General features: G+C 42.9%; 1 protein-coding gene and 1 long non-coding RNA gene across 3 annotated transcripts; one reads left to right on the top strand and one right to left on the bottom strand.

Annotated features, from left to right (window-relative positions):
• Positions 1 to 311: 311 nt before the first annotated feature.
• LOC132541859 (uncharacterized) lies at positions 312 to 9,231 on the bottom strand. The gene is made up of 2 exons (XR_009552957.1): positions 8,461 to 9,231; positions 312 to 528 (listed from the first exon to the last, which is right to left on the bottom strand). It is a non-coding gene; the product is annotated as an uncharacterized LOC132541859 (long non-coding RNA).
• Positions 9,232 to 9,468: 237 nt separating this feature from the next.
• On the top strand, positions 9,469 to 21,785 carry ZNF133 (zinc finger protein 133). Of its 2 annotated transcripts, none has more exons than XM_007525625.3 (4): positions 9,469 to 9,670; positions 16,076 to 16,202; positions 17,098 to 17,193; positions 19,864 to 21,785. In XM_007525625.3, exons 2-4 carry the CDS (start codon positions 16,082 to 16,084, stop codon positions 21,567 to 21,569), a joined length of 1,923 nt encoding a protein of 640 aa, XP_007525687.2. In that variant the 5' UTR covers positions 9,469 to 9,670; positions 16,076 to 16,081; the 3' UTR covers positions 21,570 to 21,785. The 2 variants fall into 2 exon arrangements, with proteins under 2 accessions (XP_007525687.2, XP_060042358.1); XM_060186375.1 differs by lacking the exon at positions 9,469 to 9,670 and adding an exon at positions 9,687 to 9,742.
• Positions 21,786 to 25,087: the final 3,302 nt, after the last annotated feature.

The raw sequence follows: 25,087 nt of genomic DNA, 5'->3' as shown, positions 1-25,087 counted from the left end.
GCAAACGCTAGAAGAAGAAGAACCAAACCCTATGCGCTACCCAGCCCCAAAAGATGTTTTCTTTTTTTTTAAAGTTTTTTTAATCTTTATTTATTGGATAGAGATAGCCAGAAATAAAGCGGGAAAGGGATGATAGAGAAGAAGAGAGACAGAGAGACACTTACAGCACTGCTTCACCACTCGCAAAGCTTTCCCCCTGCAGGTGGAGAGCGGGGGCTCGAACTGGGGTCCTTGCACATTGTAATACGTGCGCTCAACCAGATGTGCCACCACCTGGCCCCCAGAAGACAAAACACCATCAACTGAGCAGCTTCAAAATGCAGATATTTATTTCTTACAGTTCAGGGGACTAGGAAGTTCAAGATTAAGGTAGCAGCCACTTTGCAGTCTGGTTCATCTTCTCACTGTCTTCACAAGTCAGAAGGGTGATGGAACTTTCTGGGAACACTTTAATAAGGCCATGAGCCCCATTCATAAGACTTCTGCCCTCATGGTCAAATCACCTCCTACAGATCACACCTACAAAAACTACAGTATAGGGAATTAGCTTTCAACACATACATTTTAGGGAGACTTAAACATTTAGTTTATAATGATTTGTCATCAAGAATACCATAAATATTATTTTCAAAACAATGGAGCAATACATGTTCAGCAGCCCTGATAAAAACAGGAAGGCTAATCTGGCTGCTAAAAGAAATTCTAATTTCAGACTGGAATGTTACCTGGGTGGTTTCTTAATATAATTAAAAGTAATCCCAGGGAAAGAAATACAATTAGTATTAATTAGACTTTCATTTTTGTTTTATTTTTTTTCCACCAAAGCTTCACTGGGCCTTCATACCTGCACAATTTGACACTCTCCCTCCCCACTTCTCAGATAGGAGAGAGAGATAGATACAGAAAGAAGAGATATAAAGCATCATTCCACTATTCACAAAGATTCCTTTGTGCACGGTGCTCCCAAGTGGTGGCTGGGGGCTCAAACCTGGGTCCTCATACATTGTATATAAATGGATATTCTACTGGTTGGGTTATCTCCAGAGCCCTCACTTGTTTATTTACTTTTTAATGTGTCTATTGTCCAGGATCCTCCCCCTGATCTCCAAATTGTAAACTCCTGAGATGGTAGATGCTCTCTCTTGTTTACTGTCAAATGTTTAAAACAGTGCCAGGTATATGCTGAGTAGATTTGTTTTTATTTGATTAACTAAACAAGTGGATGCAACCTTAAAATTTTTAAAAGTATTTATTTATTTATTTATTCCCTTTTGTTGCCCTTGTTGTGTTTTATTGTTGTAGTCATTGTTGTTGGATAGGACAGAGAGAAATGGAGAGAGGAGGGGAAGACAGAGGGGGTAGAGAAAGATAGACACCTGCAGACCTGCTTCACTGATTGTAAAGTGACTCCTCTGCAGGTGGGGAGCCAAGGGCTCAAACCGGCATCCTTATGCCAGTCCTTGAGCTTTGTGCCACGTGCACTTAACCCACTGCACTACCGCCCGACTACCCAACCTTAAAATTTTTATTGTTGGTTTAAAGTCTGTATGTTTAGGGGTACAATGTCTAACCTTTTCATGTGTCTTACTGCACCACATCCACCAACAAAGTAGCAATATACCTCATCAAAGTCTATTTTTAAATGCCTCCATTTAAAAAATGTTCCTAGAAGTTTGGAAGATAGCATAATGGTTATGCAAAAGACTTTCATGCCTCAGGCTCTGAAGTCCAGGCTCAATTCCCAGCTCCACCATAATCCATAGGCAAACAGTGCTGTGTTATCTTTTATTAAAATAGTTAAATATCATTTTTTAAAGGAAAAAAACTTATAAAATAAAATGTTTCTATAGTATGTTTTTTTTTCCTCCGGCATTTGCTGTTGCTGTCTATAGTATAAGTTTTAATGAGAACAAGGGTGTTGCATTCTTATTCCTGCAAACATACAATGGTTGGCATATAGTAGGACCTCAATAAATAAGAACAAGAACTTCAAGACACTATTATGTGAAATGCTCTCACACAAACATTTAAAAAAAAAAAAGTGTCTACTACTTATCTTTGTTTGATTTCAAACCATTAAATTGCCATGGAATTATAATTGTCCTTCAATATAAATTGGTTCTAAGACTCCCTTGGAAACTTGGAATGCTCAAGTTCTTTACATAAAATGGCACTGTATTTGTAGGTCTACACAATTCAAAAGGACACTTTAATCGCCAGTTACTTATCTGAGTGCAATGTAAATGCTATGTGAATAGTTGTTGTACTGTATTATTTGGGGAATAGTGAAAGAATAGATGTCTGTATGTGTTCCATACAGATGCAATCATTGTTTACTTAACAGTACATATTTTTGACCCATGATTCAACAACTAATGTGCAGACTGAGCATATAAGAGGGCTGGCTGTATAAGAATATGTTATCTTCAGTGATAACCATAGTTAAAACTAAATGTTTCAATAACACAGATATTTAAAAGGGGCCAAATCAAGAGGATTTTTGAAGCCTTAGCTATACATATTGTTCGTGGAAAAGGCTGACCTCTATACAGTTGAACTCTTGATTTCTGAGAAGTTGGCCTATTCTCATTCTCTACCTGGTTTACTTGTATATCCTATAGGGAATGGAGTGGATCACCTTGACTAGGGTGCCCCCTGCTGTTCAAGGTGCTGAGGTCATTGGGAGAAAAGAGCTTGAAGTGGATGAGGCATTACTCAGCACACTGGCAAGCCAGTGGAACATAGAAGCTTGTGTCCAGCCCTCAGGGCCAGACCTCAGCATTCTCTGACCCTCACATTTTTTTGTGGAGGGGATTAATGTTTTACATTAGACCCTCACATTTAACATACTTACCTCCTCGATTAGTTAGAAGGAAAGAACTCTTGAAGCCTTTTTTTTTAGTATCTTTAGAGGTATAGGATCTCCTATAATAGGGGAAAGGAAACTTTTTCCTACCAAAGGCCATTTGTAAGCCATAGAAAGTTACCTGTTTAAAAGTTAGCACTTAGTTGCTATGAAAAAAATTTACATTTACCTTGGCAGGGCCAGACCAAATGACTTTTTTTTCTTAATATTTACTTATTTATTCCCTTTTGTTGCCCTTGTTGTCTTATTGTTGTAGTTATTATTGTTGGATCGGACAGAAAGAAATGGAGAAAGGAGGGGAAGACATGGAAAGGGGATAGAAAGGTAGACACCTGCAGACGTGTTTCACCGCTTGTGAAGCGACTCTCCCTTCAGGTGGGGAGCTGGGGGCTCGAACCAGGATCCTTACGTCAGTCCTTGTGCTTAACCCACTGTGCTGCTGCCTGACTCCCCTAAATGACTTTGAAGACTAGACGTTCCTTACCTTTGAGATGGAGACACGCAGAGAGAAAGGGAGAGTAACAAGAGACAGGAAGAGAGAAAGAATAACATCAAAACTTCCCCTGGTCTCATAGCATCTCCTATTTGGTGTCCAAGCTTAAATCTACACCACAAAGCATGATAAGGTATGCAGCCTCCCTGGTGAGCTGTTGCTCTGCTGAGAAGTTGTCATTCGAAATGACTTTGACATCATACAGAGCCAAGGGAAAATATCTGTGAGCAAAAGCTTTTTTTTGGATATATTTTTCTTTCTCTTTCTTTTTTGCCCCAAATGGATACGATTTCTTTTTTTCATTTTTACTTTTTAAAAACGGTTTATAGTATAGTCTTTTTTTTCCTTACCACTCCTGTCATCATTGGTCTGTGCCCCCCCACCCGCCACCAACAGTGCTCCCACAGTCTTAGATATAGGCTGACATTTTTCCCCACATTCATATGTCCAATTCTCTATATTCTGCAGTTGAAATGAAACCATTCTGTAGTTGTCATTTACCTCTTTACTTGCTTCACTAAGCATAATCTTCTTCAATTCCATCCACTTTATCCCAAAGGACACGATATTATCTTTTTTATTGCCGAGTAATACTCCACTGAGTATATGTTCCATAACTTTTTTTATCCAGTCATCTGTTGAAGGGTATTTTGGTTTCAGTTGTGAATGCTATTGTGAATAAATCTGCTATGAACATGAGGGTGCATTTATCCCTTTGAATCAGTGCTATTAGATCTTTTGATCACATGCCCCGTAGTGGCATTGCTAGATCATAAGGTATTTCCATTTGTATTTAAGGATTCTCCATAATGGCTGCACCAATTTGCACTCCCACCAGCAGTGTAGTAGAGTTCCTCTTTCTCCACATTCTCACCAACACTTATCTTCTCTTGTCTTATTGATGGAGCCTATTCTCACAGGTGTGAGATGGAATCTCAATGTGGTTTCAATTTGCATTTCTCTGGTGATGAGTAAATTAGAGCATTTTAGTTTTTTAAAGATTTATTTATTTTTGAAAGAGAGAAAATGAGCATCACTCCAGTACACGTGCCAGGGGTCAAACTCAGGGACCTCATGTTTGAAATGAACTGATGCATGTTGTATCTGGGTGAAAAATGTATATATAATAAAGCTCTGCAGAGGGAAAGCAGAGATGCCTCTCTCCTGCTCCTGAAACAGTTGACTTGTCTCTCACCTCATTTCTGCCGATGCCCCTCCTCTTTCAAGGACCCTAGTAACATGCCAGGCTGGCCCCCGGCAGTGGTGGTCTATTTTTTTTTTCTACATGTGATTGTTCAATTCATCATTTGTTAAAGAGACTTTCTTTTCCCCATGGGGAAGTTTTGACCCCTTTATTATATATAATGTGTGGGTTTAGTTCTGGGCTGTATCCTCTTTGATTGGTCCATATGTCCATTTTTGTTCCAATAACACACTGTTTTAACTACTGTTACTTTGTAATATAAAATGAAGTCAGGAATTATGATGCCTCCGTTTTTCTTCTTTTTCTCAGGAGAACTTTTGCTATTTGTACTTTTTTTTCAATAAAGATCAACCAGTAATAGCAAAGACGATCACTTGAGAACACAATTCTCTTGTTACTCCAGGAACCCACCAAGCCATGTGTGAGTGCAAACACATGTGGCTCATGGACAGAGAGGAGCTTAAGGAAAGATTCCTGGGGCTAAAAGCCTGTACTCAGGAGCAGCTGGTACCAGTCTGGTAGCTTGCTAAATGGTGCACCAACTCCAGTCTGAGTTTTATCAACAAAAAGATTGCTGAAGGGAAGAGAAAAATCACCTAAACCTCAAAAATTTACAAATGTGAGTCTCCATTGCTGCTGCTCCTCACAGGCTGGAACAGTAGCAGGGAAACCCAATACTGAATTGGGGAGGTTGCAGAGAACAGGCTGGGTAACTCAGGAGAAAATATACACTCCCAGTGATCTGGATGTGTGGCTATATAGTAGGAGACTTTTCACATTGTTCTCCTGATAAATTAGGAAGCATGGGAAGTTGAGTGGTAGCTCAGTGGGTTAAGTGCACATGGTACAAAGCACAAGGACCAGCATCAGGATCCCAGTTTGAGCCCCCAGCTCCCCACCTGCAGGGGAGTCAATTCACAGGTGGTGAAGCAGGTCTGTCACCCCCTCTTTGTCTTCCACTCCTCTCTCCATTTCTCTCTGTCCTATCCAACAACAATTACAGCAATAACAACAACAACAATAAACAACAAGGGCAACAAAAGAAAAAATAAATAAATGTAAAAAAAAAGAACACAATTAGTCGAACAGGCTGTTATAGTATCTGAACAGGGTAACAAAATAGTTGAGCTACAGAAAACAGTAGAGGGGAGAGAGAACAGAATAACTGAAGCAGAAACAGAATTAGCAAGGTTGTTGTTTTTTTATAGCTTCACACAAATTTTTGGATAAGTTGTTCTATTCCCAGAAATATGTCTTTGGGACTTTAATAGGGATTGCATTGAATCTATAGATTGATTTTGGTAGGGTTGCCATTTTAATGATTTTTATTCTTCCAATCCATGAACAGGGAATGTTTTGCAATTTCTTTGTGTCATCCTCTATTTCTTTTAACAACATCTTATCATTTTTGTTGAAAAGGTCCTTCACCTTCTTTGTTAGACTTATTCCTAGGTTATTTTATCTTTTTGGATTCAGTTGTGAATGAGACTGTTTCCTTGTGTTCCATTTCCTGTGGCCCACTTTTGCATAAAGAAATGCTGGGAGTCAGGTGGTAGCGCAGCGGGTTAAGCGCAAGTGGTGAAAAGCACAAGGACTGGCGTAAAGATCCCGGTTTGAGCCCTCGGTGCCCCACCTGCAGGGGAGGGGTGAAGCAGGTCTGCAGGTGTCTATCTTTCTCTCCCCCTTTTTGTCTTCCCCTCCTCTCTCCATTTCTTTCTGTACTATCCAACAATGACGACATCAACAATAAAACAACAGGGGCAGCAAAAGGGAATAAAGAAATACATAGATTTATGAGTACTGATTTCATAATATGCTACTTTACTGAATTTGTTGATGATTTCTAGTAATTACACAACAGGTCAAGGCTGGCTGACAGAAAAGGAAGAGCTGTGGTGGTACCTTCTGCCTAAGGTATGTGGCAATCTCAGAAATGTCTGTCCTTCATCCCTGGGGAAGTTAGTGCAAACATGAGTCTGTGCTGATCTGGGAGTAGAGTCAAGAAGCAAAAGAAACATCTATGATAATGTGCAGGGAGGGCTCTGAGGCTCAGGACACTTTGAGTCACTCTCTCTCTGCAGAGTTATACACCTGTTGTTCAGGAGAATCACCATCAAGGATATCAAGGACCTCTTGATGGTTGGGTGGGTAGGTGGGGGATTGGCATGTCTGGATAGAGGATAAGGACCAACTGGGCCACCCAGACACTTGTCACCTCAGAGGAGTTCACAGCAGAAGCCTCCCTACATAACCAGGAGGACTCCCTGCTCACTCACCAGGCAGAGCCCTCCCCAAGGGCTGTGCATAGCTCTCTCAGTCACAGCCACCTGCACAGTTACATCATGCTGCACAGGCCTCCTAAGGACTTAAGAGCTCGTCCACATTAGACCCACTGGTGAGATCCTGGGCTGGGCTTGTGTGAGACATGGGTAGGGACTGGCATTGGGCCCCAAAGGGAGGAGCCCCCAGAAGCTGGGCCTGCATCAGGAGCAGAGACTGGCCTCTGCCCCAACTTGGTAGAAAACAGCCAGGAAGGCATCCATCTGAGGGTCATAGTTGGGCTTCCCTCAAGACCCTGGGATGATCAGACTTTAGAAAAGACCTGCATACTAACAACTAGGTGGTTTATTCTTCTTTTGTGTCTCCAGTCACCTGTGATAAGCTGACAGGTTCATCTCTAACTCAGAGACACAGTGAAAGGATATGTCTTGCACATGTCAAAATCTCACCAGTAGAGACCAAAGATCTGCCACCACCACCTATAATAGCATCTGCACCTGTAACTCCAGGGCTTCAGCTAACTATGACACCTATTAGGTCAGACGCTTTGGAGGCAGAGTTGGAATGTGCATTCATGGCCAAAGAACCATGGTACTGGAGAAAGGTTTGCCCTATCATACAGCACTGGACCCAACTGAGGAATATGAATCTGCTACAGAGAGAAGCCAAGAGTGAGAGGCTGGACTGGGCTGGCAGAGTATATAAGAGGGGCTGTACTATCCACACAGAGGACCTTTCAGGTAGTGGTGCTGTATCAGAAGCTGAAATTGACCTCAGACACCCGCCCCCACCTGGAAGAGAACAGCAGGAAAGACATCCTGGGTCACAGGCTGGACACCCCTCAAAGTCCTGGGATGGCATATGATTTAGGGAAGCTCTTGAAAGTTGGCTCATGGGTTACTTATTCTGTTGCATCTTCAGATCCTTGTGATGACCAAGAAGAGGCTGCAGTATCTATTTCTCTCGAAGGGCAGAAGTTGGAACAGATGCAGGTATGGATGCCCCCTCACAAGTGAGCACAGCTGCAGAACTGCCACTACCAGCTGCACTGCCTTCTGAAGCAGCAGCTCCAGAGATGCAACCAACAATGACATCTGTTGGGTGAGCAGCTCTGGAGTAGGACCAGCATCATCAGCAACAGCCTAGGAAACAGAGGTAATAGAATCCTCAGAGCCTCAGAATGTGGAGCCAGCTCTGTCAAGTCAACTCAACCTCAGAGTTGGCTCTGAAGAGACCACATGAACCTTCTCTCACAGAGGGGCTCAGGTGTTTGTTATGCTGATGGATTCTTTACCATGTCTATGAGTGTTTACTATAATATATTCATACAAATGACAATTTTTTTTCCTGTGAACTGTACACTCTGTGGTCACTGAGTGCATTCACAATGTTGCACAACCGTTGCTACTGAGACCCAGGAAATGTCAGATTCCACAAGGAAATGATGAATTCAAAGCATTCATACCTTGTCCACTCTACCTAAAAACTATAGAACCCCCTCCCCACCCTACTTCACCTCACCTCACCTCACCTCACTTCACCAGTGTCACTCCCTGCTGTGCTTCAGTCCCAACTCTGGCCCACCCACTCCTCTTCTATGACTCTTTCCCTACTCACCTGAGCTTACAGTCTGATCCTGCCATCAGGTCAAGGAGGTCAGATTGTGTTCTTGTGTCTGTTCTCCCTCTGAGCACACAACCCCTTCCTGGTGAGGAAAGCACATCTAGGCAGCTCAGTAAGTCCCAGGAATGAAGACCTTGCCTGGCTTCATTCAGGTGAAGGGTTCAGCTGCAGCAGCCAGAATCTCTTGAGCTTGATGACAAGAAGAGGCCCTATTAAGGCACAATGAGGAACTTAGGAAGATGACAAGATGACAGAAGCTCAGAGTAGAGGTGGGTTTTAGAGCAGGATAACAGTGTAATTCATCCCAGGGTGCTCCAGCTTCTGTGCACTGTACCAGACTTCACATCATGCAGTCAGTACCTTCAGCTGCTTGACCAGAAGGGCCTTGCCCAGTGTTAGGAGAATGTAAAAATCATACTAGTTATTGAGTTTCAGACTCCTCTGCTGGAAGCTGAGCTCCTATTGAAGGGGTAAAACAGGTTAAGTGGTAGGGAACCAACTGCTCTCCATTGCTACTGTGTACTGGGATTTGATAAGGATGTTTTCATTGACCCTTCATAGCTTTGCTAGGTGCATGACCCAAGTTCAAGCCTGGCCTCCACTACATTGAAGGAAGCTTTTGTCTTTTACTCTTAACTCTCTCTGCCTCTCTAAAGAAAAAAATAAAGTGGGAGAGGCGCTTATGTGTTGGCTGGGAGGCCATGCCAGCCTAACAGTAGCTAGAACACAGGGTATAGGCGTACAACCCTGCAGCGGGAGCACAGAAATATCACAGCACCCCACCGGAAATCAAGCTGTAGCTCCTCGATGCAGTCTTAAGCGTGAGCCCCGCACCGGAAACAGAAGTCGAGCAGGTGTCACTGGGGAGTGTAGTGCTTGGGAAAGAGGCATTAGTAGGGGAGATCATGGCACGGCGGGAAGTTTCATCCCGGACCCTTTACATATTTCTTGAACATGGCTTGGGAGGGGATAAAGAGAGACATCCAGGTGCCAAGTGGCCATTCTTGCGCAAACCGAGCCAGAACGGTTTCCTCATAAACTGGTAGATAGACCGGCCTTTAGAAACGCTGGTCGCGCGGAGCATCTTGGGAGATGTGGTCCCCATACTTTGCTGAGCCTTCTGGGTAATGTAGTCTGGTCATTCCTGTCGGCGTGGATCCCCCAGTTGGTGGCTGGAGTGCCCCCTTGTTCTTTGGTGGCGCTGGTGAGTGTGCCTTCCTCGGGACCCTTTGCAAAAGTCATCTTCTTTCCCAAGCGGGAAGGAAGGTCTTGAAAGGTTGGTCTGTGGGTCGAGGCCGCGGGCGGTGCAGATGTCAGGGAGAGGAGGTCGTGGAGGGGATGCGTACTGGTGGCCCGGGCCGGGCTCTCCCGCTGCTCTTATTTGGGAAGTGTGGGCGCTCATCTCCGAGACGTGGAGCTCAGTGGTGGTGGGTGCTGGACTTCTTAGGGTGCCTGTGGGTGGGAGACCTTTGGCCTTGGCCAAAATCACAATATTGAAAGAAGGAGGCTCTCATGCCACAAGCCCCAGAGTTTTAGGAGGAGGGAAGGGTTGAGTTTAAGTAGTCTTTCAGAGGCCTGGTATTTCCCAGCCCGGAGACACTTGGGATTTGGGGGAGAAACTGACCCTAGATCTTTGCTGAGACTGGGCTGACCTGGCTAGCTAACCTGGCTTTGCTGAATTGGGTCTGGAGTAGCCATTTTGGCCCGATATTTTCGGGGAGGTGGTGGTGGTGGGGTCCTCAACTTGCCTAGTCGCTTCTGGGTTCAAGCCTTGGAGGAAGAATTTTTGACTGGGACCTGTTTGAGCAAGTTTTCAAAAAATCCTACAGAGCCAGCTTAGACCACAAGAATCAGGGGTTCCCACCTATCAGGTGTGGCCAGGTTTGGTGATTTAAGATTTTGTTTTACTCTTTAAAAATCTTTTAAAGATGTATTTATTAATAGAACTAGAAAGGGAAACAGACTCTGGCACCTGTGATGCCATGCCAAGGATGGAATTTGGAAACTCATATTTTAAAGTCCAAAGTTCTAACCACTGAGTCATTTCCCAGGCCACTTATTTTACTTTTTATCAGTGAAAATTTTCAAATGGTGAGAAGTGGATAGACATCTATAGGCTCACCACTCAGATGTAATACTTAACCACTTCCTGACCAGTCTTGATTCGTGTCACAGTGGAGATATTGAGAATCATTACAACCCACAGAGTTTCATCATCAATGTCCTTACTATTTGAAAAGAACATGACTTTTGCAGCCACATTTCATCTGGACTTGTCACTTGATACTTATATCACTTTGAGCAAAAGATTGGCTTCACTGTACCTCAGTTTCCACATCTGTAAAGTGAAAATAATAGGTAGAACTACTTTGGGATGTTGTGAGGACAGAATAAAGTAGAGCTAGTACAGGGCTGGAACAGTCTGTATATACTTACTGCTCAGTAAGTATTAACATTCCTTATTTAACAAAGATGAGAAAGAATCAGCTCATGCTTGGCATAAGCAGCATGTCAGGGCAGGCTGTATTCACAACCACATCCGAGCTCTCCAGCAGGCGGCTGCCTAAAAACTTTTCTTCTGTGGTAGGTCCATTCCTGATGTCTTTGAGGAAGAGTATCATTCTCTGCTGGAGCTTGAGAGTTTCCAGTGACTTTCTTGTATCTTGGGCAGCTCTTGCCTGTGCAATGAGTAGAGGGAGGACTCCGGGTCTCCAACAGCTCAATTGCAGGTTGTCTATTGAATCGCTGGTGGATTTCCTTTGTATAACTTCACCTTCGTGTTCTACAGTATCCCACCAAGGGATCAGAGCCTCAACTATTTTCCCCAGGCAATAAGGCCTGTTTTAAGGGTGACAAGTTAGTATGACCTTGATCTAAAGGCAGCAGCAACCCACCAGAGGTTTTGAGTAGAACATGACCATAGTCTGTCTTCCCTTTTAGCTGCAATCCTGTGTCTTTCCTTAGAGCTAAACTTTTTGAAAGAACTGTTTATATTTACAGTCTCCATTTAAATACCTGAAATGATTTTTTTTTTTTTTGCCTCCAGGGTTATTGCTGGGACTCGGTGCCTGCACCACAAATACACTGCTCCTGGAGACCATTTATCCCCTTTTGTTGCCCTTGTTGTTGTATCATTGCTGTGGTTATTATTATTATTGTTGTTGCTGCCATCGTTGGATAGGACAGAAAGAAATGTAGAAAGGAGGGGAAGACAGAGGGGGAGAGAAAGATAGACACCTGCAGACCTGCTTCACCGCCTGTGAAGCGACTCCCCTGCAGGTGGGTAGCCGGGGGCTTGAACCAGGATCCCTACGCCGGTCCTTGTGCTTCGAACCACATGCGCCCAACCCTCTGTGCTACCAACCAACTCCCTTGAAATGATTTTTTAAAAATTTTTCCAACAAAACTTTTTAGCTCTATCTACTGAAAAATATTCCTGTGACAGACACCAGTGATCTCAGCAACATTTTACATAGTTGCCTACTTCTTCCTTAATATATCTTTTCAGATGGTTTCTCTAGGTTTTCTTCATAGGATCCTGTTGCTCTCTCTCCTTTACCAGGCCCTTTTCCCAACTTCTGTTTAGTTCTTAGCTATTTCTTCTTCCTTCATCACATTCTCTCCTTCATGCCTCTTTCTGTCCACTCTTAAGGCCCTTTCTTGGGTTCAATGTAGACATCTGCCTATTTTCAAATCTCCAAATTTCAATTTCAGTTTGTGGCTGTCTTCTCCATATTCCCCCTTGGCTATCTGACTGCCATCACAAATCTAAACAACAAACTGATCACTTCCCACAAATATACACCATCTAAGTTGAGTATAGTCTGTTTTTAAAGCAGAGAAATGTAACTCCTTCCTTCAAGTCACTGAGACTAAAAGCCTTGACTCACTTCTTGCTCTTATGCCCCATCTACAGGAAGCAAATTTAGACTCTTAACAGTCTCCTCTGCTTCCACCAGGATCCTGACCACCATCTCACCAGAGTAACCAAACCCTTGATGTATTGTGCCAAAGTAAAGGACTTTATGGTTGTGAGGGGGGACATTCAAGTTCTGGTGCAGTTGGTGGAGGAAGACCTAGGCTGGGAATGAGGGTGCTTTACAAAAAACTGAGAAATTTTACACCAATAACTGTATTCACTGTAAACCATTAATTCTCCCAGCGGGGGAAAAAAGAATAAGAATGATCAAACTTGCACTGCAGGCTTTTTTTCTTGCATTTATTTATTTATTTATTTATTTATTCCCTAAATAGAGCACTGCTCAGCCTGGCTAATGGTGGTGCAGGGAGATTGAACCTAGGACTTTGGAACCTCAGGTAGCAGAGTCTTTTTAAATAAACATTATGCTGTCTACCCACTGCCCTCTTTATTATTTTTTTAAAGCTTTTTTTTTTTTCTATTTTATTCAATAGGACAGAAAGAAATTGAGAGGGGAGGGGGAAGTAGAAAGGGAGAAAGAAAGATAGACACCTATAGACCTGCTTCACTGCTCATGAAGCATCCCTGCTGCAGGTGGGGAGCTTGCTTGCTCTTTTGGAAGATAAATAGTTCAAGACTAGGATATCCAAAAAGCAAAACTGTATAGATGGGAGCATTTAGAGTTATTGATCATGCTCAAGAAAAAGGAACAGAATCAGAAAATATCTGAAGAAACCTTAGAGTTATACTTCAGGTTAAATTCCAGCATAGAGGTATCCTACAGCAAATGAAACAAACAGTCTCTCTCTCTCTCTCTCTCTCACTCCTTCATACACCCACACCCACACACACCCTCAAATTCTGGGGAATCTCAGCTTTAGAATTGCTGTATTATAAGATTCTGATATCCTGGGGCAGGGCTGTGGCACACATGGGTGAGTGCACATGTTATAATGAGGAAGGATCTGGGTTCAAGCCCTTAGTCCCCACCTGCATAGGGGAAACTTCATCAGCAGTGGGTGAAGCAGTGCTGCAGGTATCTCTCTCTCTCTCTCTATTCCTCTTTCCCACTCAATTTCTGTCTTATATTAAATGATTAAAAAAAATCTGACATTCCATTTTCAATAGAAAGGTTACAAGATAGACAAATTAAGAATCAGGATGCTGCAACTAAAGTATTCAAAGGAAGAGAAAAAATCAAATAGAAATAATCTATAATAAAGATCAGAAGCTAGACTTATGAGACAGGTACTTTAAAACAGTTGTCTTAAAGATTGTTGGAGCTGGGAATTGGGTGGTAGTGCAGTGGGTTAAGCGCACATGGCGGGAAGCGCAAGGACCAGCATAAGAATTCTGGTTGGAGCCCCCAGATCCCCACCTGTGGGGGGGGGGGTGTCTCTTCACAGGCAGTGAAGCAGGTCTGCAGGTGTCTGTCTTTCTCTCCCCTTCCTTGTCTCCTCTCCTCTCTCGATTTCTCTCTGTTCCATCCAACAACAACAGCAGTGTCAACAATAATAATAATGATGACAACAACAAGGTTAACAAAAATAGGAAAAATGGCCTCCAGGAGCAGTGGATTCATAATGCAGGCACAGAGCCCCAGTGGTAACCTTGGAGGCAAAAATAAAGATTGCTGGAGCTAATGGAAGAGATGGACAATGTCAATGAAATGATCTAACAATTTAGAAATGTCAATAAAGGGGAGTCGAGCGATAGCGCAGCTGGTTAAGTGCAGGTGGCACAAAATGTAAGGACTGGCGTAAGGAGCCCCCGGCTCCCCACCTGCATGGGAGTCGCTTCACAAGCGGTGAAGCAGTTCTGCAGGTGTCTTTCTCTCCTCCTGTCTGTCTTCCCCTCATCTCTTGATTTCTCTCTGTCCTGACAATGACGACATCAACAACAATAATAACTACAACAATAAAACAAGGACAACAAAAGGGAATAAATAAATAAGAAATGTCAATAAAGAGATAGGAAACAAACCAAGAAGCTCAATAAACTCCAAATAGGATCAACTCTGAGACCCATCTCAAGGTAAATAAGCTCTCAAAGATCAAAGGTAGCAGAGATCTTAAAAAATGGTAAGAGAGAAACACTTTGTCACAAACTCAAGGGGTCCTTTAATATTATTGTATTAAGAAAAATAGAAAATGCAAGTGTTGATGAGGATATGGAGAAATCAGAACTCCTTTACTAGTGAGGATATGAAATGGTTCAACTGCTATGGTACAGCAGTGGTTTTATTTATTTATTTATTTATGATCTTTTATTAGATACAGATAGCCAGAAATTGAGTGGGTATGGGGAGGTAGAGATGGAGAGAGACACTTGCAGCCCTGCTTCACCACTTGCAAAGCTTTCTTTCTCCTTGCAGGTAGAGACCAGGAGCTGGAACATGGGTCCACATGACGGTGCACGAGGACCTGGGTTCCAGCCCCTGCTCCCCACATGTGGAGGGGGGACCTTCATGAGTGGTCTGCAGGGCTGCAGTTATCTGTCTCTCCCTCTCTAGCCCCCCTTCTCTCTTGAGTTCTGTCTCTATCCAATAAATAGATAATAATTTTTTTGAAAAAAGTACTTAATTTACCATAATAATTTCTTTCTCTACAGACTGCTATACTCCTTATTTTGTATCCGTTCATAGTTGCTTTTGTGCCTCCCTGGTGGTCCTTGTCCACATCAAAGGCTCCCTCACATCCTTGGCTCACTGCATCCTTTCCCTTGCTCCCACCTTCATCCAATCCTCTGGAATGCCCAGCACTTCCCTATTCCCTTGACTCCCTTCCTTTCTTCAAGATGAGACACCCAGGCCTTCTTACAAAATCTTTCCTGATGTCTGTGCTCCAGTTGGCCTTGTCTTAAAACAGTATTGGGAAAAGAAAGTGTTAAATTGAACAAGGGGTTGAAAGTGGGATGTAAGGCATGAATCTGTAGATTGAATAGCCAAGAAGGTCCACCCTCAGTAGTGGAGTTAGAAATATAATGTTACCCACATTTCAGAGGTAAGAAAACTGAGGCACTAGGTAGGGTGGACCCCCAAACTCAAGACAGTATGGTTCAAGTCTGTGCTCCTTACCACTCTCCGTGGTGCCTCTAAAGACCACAGAGGCCAGTGGGGCAGTGAGAGGTTGGGGAAGAGCTAAGTTGTGGTTTCATCTCTGCTATTATTGGACTGTATGAATCTTAGTTCTGTAGATGCTTCAACAGTAATTGGTCAGACAGTTATTTTAAATTGTTCAAACTCAGAAGTTTTATGCAAAGAGACACTCATGCCTGAGTCTCCAGGGTGCAAGATTCAATCCCCTGCCCAATAAACCAGAGTTGGTCAGTGTTCTGGTAATAACTAACTAAAAAAATAAATACTCAGAAAGCTTTTGCTGTTGCTTTAGTCTTATATGTTGTTTGTTCTTCTCTCAACCTCAATTTGATGTAACCTAAAAGTTAGAGACTCCTGTATTTGTATTTATACCTCAAAAATGACCCACCCAAGGCCTTAACTATTTACAGAATCAAAAGTTCTGCTGGCTAAACAACAACAGCGGTTTAAAGGTCTTTGAACACATGGTATGATCTATGATCAGTCAGGAATCTAGACATTTTACCTTCCTCCCTCCAGCCTTCTCTGTCTGTCCCTCCCTCCCACAGGCAAGGATGGCTCCTGGCTAAGCAGGGCTGTGTTTTGTGTCATAGGTACACATGGCATTTAGAGATGTGGCTGTGGATTTCACCCAGGAGGAGTGGATGCTGTTGAGCCCTGCACAGAGGTCTCTGTACAGGGAGGTGATGCTGGAGAACTACAGCAATCTGGTCTCCCTGGGTAAGCCTGGCATCTCTCTCTCTGTATGTGTGTGTGCATGTGTTTTTATTAGTGATTTAATGGCGGTTTATAAGATTAAATGTGTATAGTTCTACACTGCACCGACCACCAAAATTCTGTGCCGCCTCCTCCTTTTTCTCCTCCTTCTCCTTCTTTTGCAAGTTCATGTGTTTCAATTATGTATATTTCACCAATGAGCAAAACTACCTTCTGATAGTAAGACTGACATCTCTTAAGACTTGTGTTCTTGTGACCAGAGACATGGCTTTGCTGGTAGATTGCAGAACTTCCATGTGTGAGACCCAGGGTTCAATTCTTGGCACAGCATATGCTAGAGCGGTGCTATAGTCAGAGTTTGTTTGTTTGTCTGTCTGTCTTTCTGTCTATCTATTTATCTATCTCTCCCTTCCCTCCACCCCCATCTCTGCTTCTTACACTCATAAAATAGGTATATCTGTAAGAAGAAAAAATTAGCATTCTCTGTCACACATTGTATAAGTCTTGCCTGAAGCAGCCGTCTTGCTTTCTGATGTTCTCTTTGGGTTAGATTCAAAAGGTAATGTCTAACTTTAGACCTTAAAGTGTGTGTGTGTGTGTGTGTGTGTGTGTGTGTGTGTGTGTGTGTGGTAATATTTTGAATTCTTAGGCCTTTTCTCTTAACTGGGATTCCCTTCTTAAGTTACCTTCTTTTCTAAAATGAGGTAGGTCTACCACTACTAAGCATGGAGTAGGATCTCTCATCTTCCTTTACTTTTCTCTACTCATCCATTCCATTTCTGAAAGCCCAATACTTTGGTCTACCATCTTTTAATAGTCTGCACCCAGTTTAACTGAGTTCTGGGATTGACTCATGAGCTTGTGACCTAGTTAGCTTGCTTTCTTTTCCTGTGAACAGGAATCCCATTTTCTAAACCAGAACTCATCACCCAGCTGGAGCAAGGGAAGGAAACCTGGAGAGAGGAGAGAAAATGTCCACCTGCCTCCTGTCCAGGTGAGGAAGAAATACTGGGTAAATGGCACAGAGCTCTGGGTGGGAGAGAGGAGACACTGCTGGATGCTGAAGGGGGATTCTTCCTTTCTCCCACTGGATTTGCCCTCTCTACCTTACTCTGTTCTCTTCCATATTCTTGGACTTCTTTCTCTCATTACTGTTTTTCTCTCTTCTTTCTCTCTTTCTTTTTTAATCTGAGTAGACTAAAGAAGCATGGCAAGCCTGTTTGAGGTAGAGGTGAGGGTTGATACGCCAATGAAGAAAAATTGAGGGGGGCCAGGTGGCACACCTGGTTAACACATATAGTGCCAAGCGCAAGGATCTGAGCCCCGACCCCGCCTCCCCCTTCTCCCCACCTGCAGGGTGTAAGCTTCACAAAGCAGGTCTGCAGGTATCTGTCTTCCCCTCTCTCTCTTTTCTACCTCTCCCCTCTCAATTTCTCTCTGTCCTATCCAAGAAGTGGGGAAAAAATGACCACCAGGAGTGGATTTGTAGTGCTAGCACCAAGCGACAGCGATAACCCTGGAGGCAAAAAACAAAAACAAACAAACAAAAAACAGCTTGTGAGCTAAAGGTGGTTTTTACATTTTAAATTGTTGCATAGTACTACCTGGCTTTTTAAGAAAGACTTTACTAGGCCTAGGAGATGCACAGCAGTGGTATACAGGACTTTCACAGAAGCCCCCTAGGCCTGATCCCACACTACCAATAACCAAAGCTGAGCAGTGATATGGCATAAAGACACAGACAGACAGACAGACAGACAGAGAGAAAGGGGGGCAGGGAAGCAAGGAATAAGATTGCCAATTCAAGTTAGACTCTAAGGAACTACAAAAGATTTCATAACATTTGTTTTGCTTATTCTGGGTACCACTTTATATAAAATGTAAGAAAACTTTAATTGTACAATTCTAATTACCTACATTTCCCTCAACATTTTTTGTTTTATAAAAGAGACTAGGGAGGCCAGGTGGTGGCGCACCTGGTTAAGTGCTCACATTATAGTGCTCAAAGACCCAGGTTCAAGTCCCTGGTCCCCACCTGCAAGGGAAAATCTTCACAAGTGGTGAAGTAGAGCTGCAGGTATCTCTTTGCCTCTTTCCCTCCCCTCTCAATTTCTGTCTATCCAATAATAAATGAATAAAACTAAAAATAAAATGAAGTACAAATAAAAGAATTTGGGAGTACAAACTTTAGGAACAGGCAAGATTTCCTTCACAAGCCAGTATATTACATTTTTAAAACTACTGTACTATTTTGGATATGTTCCAATGGATGGAATAATTCTGGCATATAAATGCATATACAGTTTTTCTTTTCTAAGTTCATTTGTTTATTGACCAAGGGAACAGTGTTTGGGTAGACCCAGTAAGATCTATGATGGCCTGGTTTCTCAAATTTCTCAGTCATGTGTTGTGTTCAATTACTAGAACCTATTGTGATGGGAAAGGATATTCACTGTCAACATCTCAAAAACAAGAAAGACTCTAAAAAAAGTTTTCTGTACAACTGATTTCGAGAAACAATTTATTTACATCAATTATGGAAATTAACAAGATTTAGATTCATCAAAAGTACCAGGAGAGAACACCTTCTTTTATTTTTAATATTTATTTATTCCCTTGTTTTATTGTTGTAGTTATTATTTGTTGTTATTGATGTCGTTGTTGTTGGATAGGACAGAGAGAAATGGAGAGAGGAGAGGAAGACAGAAAATGGGAGAGGAAGATAGACACCTGCAGACCTGCTTCACCGCCTATGAAGCGACTCCCCTGCAGGTGGGGAGCTGGTGCTCAAACCAGGATCCTTACGCCCTTCCTTGTGCTTTGCGCCACCTGCGCTTAACCCGCTGTGCCACCACCGGACTCCCAGAGAGAACACCTTCTAAGTTATTGAAAATCTAGAATATAATAGTGTTGTCCACTTCTAAAAGTTTTATAGAAATGTTAGCACAAAGTAATTCTCTAATTACTTTTGAGTGGGAAAGTTCAGATGTCTCACTAGCCTGGTTTAGCTCTTTGTTCTCTTATGCTGTTTCTACATAAGAGCTTCTCCTGTCTGAAGGACTGTTCCTCCCTTTGTTCTCACAGAAAAATAGGAGAACATGTGGACTTAAAGTTAGGGATCTCTCAAAAGAAGCACTTGTAGACACAATTTATATCCTTGTGGGTATTTTTTAGTTCAAAGATAATTATAATAGTGGTGATGGGCTTGCATATCGGCCTTATTTATAGAGCTGAAACTGCCTGTGATATTTTGTAATCTGATACATAGAATAGGATGAATCAGGATCAAGCTGTGGTGCACTTGGAGCACACACATTATGGTGAGCAAGGACCCGGGTTCAAGCCCCCATTCCTCATTGGCAGAGGGGAAGCTTCTTGAGTGGTATAACAGTGCTACAGGTGTCTCTCCCTCTCTATCTCCCACTTCCCTCTCAGTTTTTCTGTCTGTATCCAAAACAAACAAATATTTTAAAAAAGAAGAACAGGAATAAGTTTTTATATTCTAATGGAAGATGTGATAAGCTAGAGAAGTAAGTCATGTAAAGGAAGTCTTGATTGGCTATAAGCATTTTTAAATACAAGGTATAAGTCTCACTACTAGGCTAAGCAGATTGTTTGGGCTGCCCTAATGAGTCTCAGTTCTGACTTAAGACTTTTCTTTCAGCAACAGAACCAAAGCCAAAACAGCCCTCCTGTCCTTCCAACCCTCCAGATATCTCCAGTCAGAAATCCCACATGCAACATATGCCATGTAATCACTGTCCATGGATTTTCACAGGCATGTGTGCAGATGGTCATGTTCAGCCAGTGAACTCATGCTCAGGGAACCAAAACCAGCAACCACAAGCCTCTGATCACAATTCCTGGAGTGATGAAGCAGAAGCTCAGGAGAAAGAAGGGGTCAAGCCTCTGCTTGAGAAAACAAAGAAAAGACTTTTAGGAGCATTCTCTAGGCTACCCCAAAGACAACTGGTCAGCTCTAGGAATGGCATCAGAAGGGAGGAAAGAGAGGCCAACCTTGCTCAGACTGGGAACCCTGAGGAAACTGACAAACTGTTGAAGAGGATAGAAGGCTTGGGATTTGGAACAGTGAATTGTGGAGAATGTGGACTTGGCTTTAGCAAGATGACAAACCTGCTTAGTCACCAAAGGATACACTCTGGGGAGAAGCCGTATGTGTGTGGGGTATGTGAAAAGGGTTTTAGTTTAAAGAAAAGCCTCGCCAGGCATCAGAAGGCACACTCAGGGGAGAAACCTATCGTGTGTAGGGAATGTGGCCGAGGATTTAACCGTAAGTCAACACTCATCATACATGAGAGAACACACTCCGGTGAGAAGCCTTATATGTGCAGTGAGTGTGGGCGAGGCTTTAGCCAGAAGTCAAACCTCATCATACATCAGAGGACCCATTCAGGAGAGAAGCCCTACGTATGCCGGGAGTGTGGGAAAGGCTTCAGCCAGAAATCAGCTGTCGTTAGACACCAGAGGACACACTTAGAGGAGAAGACCATTGTGTGCAGTGATTGTGGACTAGGCTTCAGTGACAGGTCGAACCTCATCTCACACCAGAGGACACACTCTGGGGAAAAACCTTATGCCTGCAAGGAGTGTGGGCGATGCTTTAGGCAAAGGACAACCCTTGTCAACCACCAGAGGACACACTCAAAGGAGAAGCCTTATGTGTGTGGGGTGTGTGGGCACAGCTTTAGCCAGAATTCAACCCTTATCTCACATAGGCGGACTCACACTGGAGAGAAGCCTTATGTGTGTGGGGTGTGTGGCCGAGGCTTTAGTCTGAAGTCACACCTAAACAGGCACCAGAACATACACTCAGGGGACAAGCCCATTGTGTGCAAGGACTGTGGACGAGGCTTCAGCCAGCAGTCAAATCTCATTAGACATCAGAGGACACACTCAGGGGAAAAGCCCATGGTGTGTGAGGAGTGTGGACGAAGCTTCAGCCAGAAGTCAAATCTTGTAGCACACCAGAGGACACACTCAGGGGAAAGGCCATATGTGTGCCGGGAATGTGGGCGAGGCTTCAGTCACCAGGCAGGTCTCATCAGGCACAGGAGAAAACACTCAAGGGAGAAGCCATACATGTGCAGGCAGTGTGGACTAGGCTTTGGCAGTAAATCAGCTTTAATCACACATAAGCGAGTCCACTCAGTAGAAAAGCCTTGTGTGTACAGAGAGAGTGGCCAATGCCTTGTCCAAAAGTCACTTTTCAGCTTACATCAGATGACACACCAAGAGGAGAAACCTTATGTGTGTAAGATGTGTGGGCAAAGCTTTAGCCAGAAGTCTCACCTCAGGAGACACAAAAAGATGAAATGCCCATCACAAACTGTTACTCCCACCCAACTCTGATGCTTGTTTGAGACAAACTTCTGACCCCTTGCATTCACTTTGAAAGTGATGATAGTAGCAAGGACTGAATAACATCTTTTACATTTTCATCAAGTGGAGTAGAAAAACGCATCTCATAATTGGTCAAAGATTATTTAACTCAGTTCACATTCTTCACAGTAAGTTTCCTCCATGTTTTGTGGCCTTGTGTTCTAATACATTTTACTTCTTTACAAATCTGTGACTTTGGCTGTGTACCTCATTCACTCATGTGTTAAAACAGGATAGGAAATAGTGAAGTTCACTGTTCCTCCAGAATTTACTTTGTAGGGGGCTGGGGTGAGTGCACACATTACTGCTGATCCCCACCTGCAGGGGGGAAGCTTCACAGACGGTGAACTAGTGCTGTAGTAGCGACATCTGTCTCTACCTCTCCCTCTCTTATTTTCCATCCCCTCTTAAGTTCTGCCTGAAATAAGTTTTTAAAATTAAAGAAGAGAATTTACTTCCTTAGGAAAAAAAATAATTCAGTTTCTTTAGAAGATGACTTGAGTCATTTGTTTAGTTACTGGGAAGTTTTACCTGTTGTCTAAGGAAAAATACTAGGACATTGAGGGTGTCCTGGTGAGAGAAGGAAATCACTTGGGTTTCTTCTCAGAAATAGTTTTGGGAAGTCCACTTTCATCCATAGCTATCCTTCCCAAAGCTTCTGTAACAGTTTTTCTTTTTCTTTTTTTTTTCCACCAGGGTTAACAATAGGGTTTGGTGCTTGCACTACAGACCCACCACTCCCAACAGCCATTCCTCCCCCCCTTTTTTTTCTTTTTCTTTTTTCCTTTCTATTTTATCATGATAGGACATAGAAATTGAGAGAAGGGGAAGGGGAAGAGTTAGAGACAGAAAAAAAAAAAAAAAAAAAAAACACCTGCAGACCTCTGCATCACCACTTGTGAAGTATCCCTCCTTGTAGGTATGATACGAGCAGGGCTTGAATCTGGGTCCTTGCGCACAATAAAGTGTGTGCTTAACCTGGCCCCCTGTAACGGTTTCTTTTGTTTCTTTCTTCTAGCTCTCAAGCATCATTTGCTGTGCAATTCCCTCACTACTTTTATTGCTTTTTCTTAGACCTTGGTCCCTGGTTCTCCCTTCTTGATTTCCCCTTAATTATCCATTCCCCCCAGGACCCCATAGTTTGATCTTTTATGCATAATCAAGCAATTATTTGGCCTCAGGACTTTGAAGAAGAAACCTGCCAATCACATCCATCCCAGGAACATGGATGATACTCAGTTATCCCCATTGGTACTCAAATTATTACAAACATAAGGCATGTTCTCTCCTCACACCTGTAACAAGAATTTGTCTCTTGAAGCCACATTTCCCATGTAACTTTATGCTAGGGTTTAAAACTTTCATACTTGTTAGTGTCCTAGTTTGAAATTTGGTGTTCAGAAGGTGGAAAATGCAGACAGTCTTCAAGATGAATATAAGTAATGAGATGAAGTGGGATTTCTAATGCTTCCAATTCTTGGGCTAACCTTAGTGACTTGCTTATAGGAGAAGTAACATGGGCATTTTTTTTCTTTTATTGTCCAGGGTTATTGCTGGGGTTTGTTGCCTGCATCACGAATCCACTGCTCCTGGAGGCTATTTTTTTTCCCCTTTGGTTGTCCTTGTTGTTTAATGTTGTTGTGGTAATTACTGTTGTTGTTATTGATGTCATTGTTATTGGCTAGGACAGAGAGAAATGGAGAGAGGAGGGGAAGACAGAGAGGAGGAGAGAAAGACAGACACCTGCAGACCTGCTTCACCGCTTGTGAAGGACTGCCCTGCATGTGGGGAGTCTTGCAGGCTTGAACCGGATCCGTACACCAGTCCTTGCACTTTGCACCATTTGTACATAACCCATTGCGCTACCGCCCGACCCCCAGAACATGGGATTTTTAATGCTAGCTCCTTAGAAGCTTTATTTGCAGCTTCTACTCTTTGAACCCCACTACCATGCTGTGAAAAACACAAGCTTCCAGTAGCAGTTTCATGGAGTTACTCAGTTCAACAACCCCAGCTGAGCTAGACAACAGCAAACATCCAGTTATAAGTCCAGTTGTATAACTGAGTCATCTTGGAATTATTCTGTCAGACCTGCCCTCAGGCGAAAACTGTCAGTTGAGTTCTGTCAACCTTCAGAACTGAGAGATAATGATAATGAAACTATTTTGAGCCCTAAATTTTAGTGGTATCTGTTGTGTCATGGAGAATTGTGACACCTTCATAACATAGGACTGATATCTCGTTCTCACTGTGACTTAATCTTGAAGCCACAATGAAAGTAAATCAGGGGGCACATGGCACAATGTGCAACCCTGATTCACCCACCTACAGGAGGGTTGCTTCACAGGCGGTGAAGCAGGTGTGCAGGTATCTATCTTTCTCTCCCCCCTCTACCTTACCCTCCTCTCTCCACTTATATCTGTCCTATCCAACAACAATGAGCCCCAGCATTAACTCTGGAGGCAAAAAAAAAAAAAAAAAGAAGAAAAAGTAAATCAAACTTAGCAACACAAAAAATTAATTCTGCAGGGCAGCCCATACCTTCAACTAAAACCACAAACTGGAGAGAAACACTGTAGTCTATTTTTACAAAGGCTAGCATAATAGCTCTAGAAAGAGAATTTTTCAAAATCAGTAGTTCAGGAGCCAGTGAGATAGCTCACCTAGGATGATAGGTCACCCAGTGAGGTAGCTCACCTAGGCTTGCTTTGCCATACACATGACCCAGTTTTGTGCCTCCAGTAAAGCACACAGGAATACTACAGCACTGGTGGAAGCATCAGTGCTATGGTTTGTCTGTTTATCTGAAAAAGTCAGCTAAGAGCAATAAAGCCCTGGAAATAAAAATAAGTAATGCAACAACAACAACAAAAATATATAACAACATATAGATCATAGTAGAAGTCTTTTCATTTGAAAATATCAACATCAGTAAAGATACAAATGAAATCCACACAGAAAACATTTGTATGTATCAAGTGGCAAGAATTACAAAACTTAAAAACTGTTATAGACTGGAAGTAGACACTTTACACATTAGTTTTAAGAATTTAAAATGGAGGAACCGGGCGGTAGCACAGTGGGTTAAGTGCAGGTGGTGCAAAGCACCAATGTAAGGATCCTGGGTTCGAGCCCCTGGTTCCCCACCTACAGGGCAGTAGATTCACAGGCGGTGAAGCAGGTCTTCAGGTGTTTATCTTTCTCTGCCCCTCTCTGTCTTCCCTCCTCTCTCCATTTCTCTCTGTCCAAGCCAATAACAATGACATCAATAACAACAACAACAGTAAAACAACTAAGGCAACCAAAGGGAATAAATAAATAAATATTTAAAAAAAATAAAATCTTTAAAAAAAAGAATTTAAATTGGAGCAGGCAGTGGCACACATTACAGTGCACAAGGACCTGGGTTTAAACCCCCGGTCCCCACCTGCAGGGGGAAAGCTTCACAAGTGGTGAAGCAGGGCTGCGGGTGTCTCTCCGTCTCTCTC

This window comes from Erinaceus europaeus, chromosome 1, assembly GCF_950295315.1.
Source record: "Erinaceus europaeus chromosome 1, mEriEur2.1, whole genome shotgun sequence".
In the NCBI taxonomy this organism is placed as follows: domain Eukaryota; kingdom Metazoa; phylum Chordata; class Mammalia; order Eulipotyphla; family Erinaceidae; genus Erinaceus; species Erinaceus europaeus.
The sequence above is the reverse complement of the archived record's forward strand: the minus strand, read 5'-3'. Positions and strand labels throughout refer to the sequence as shown.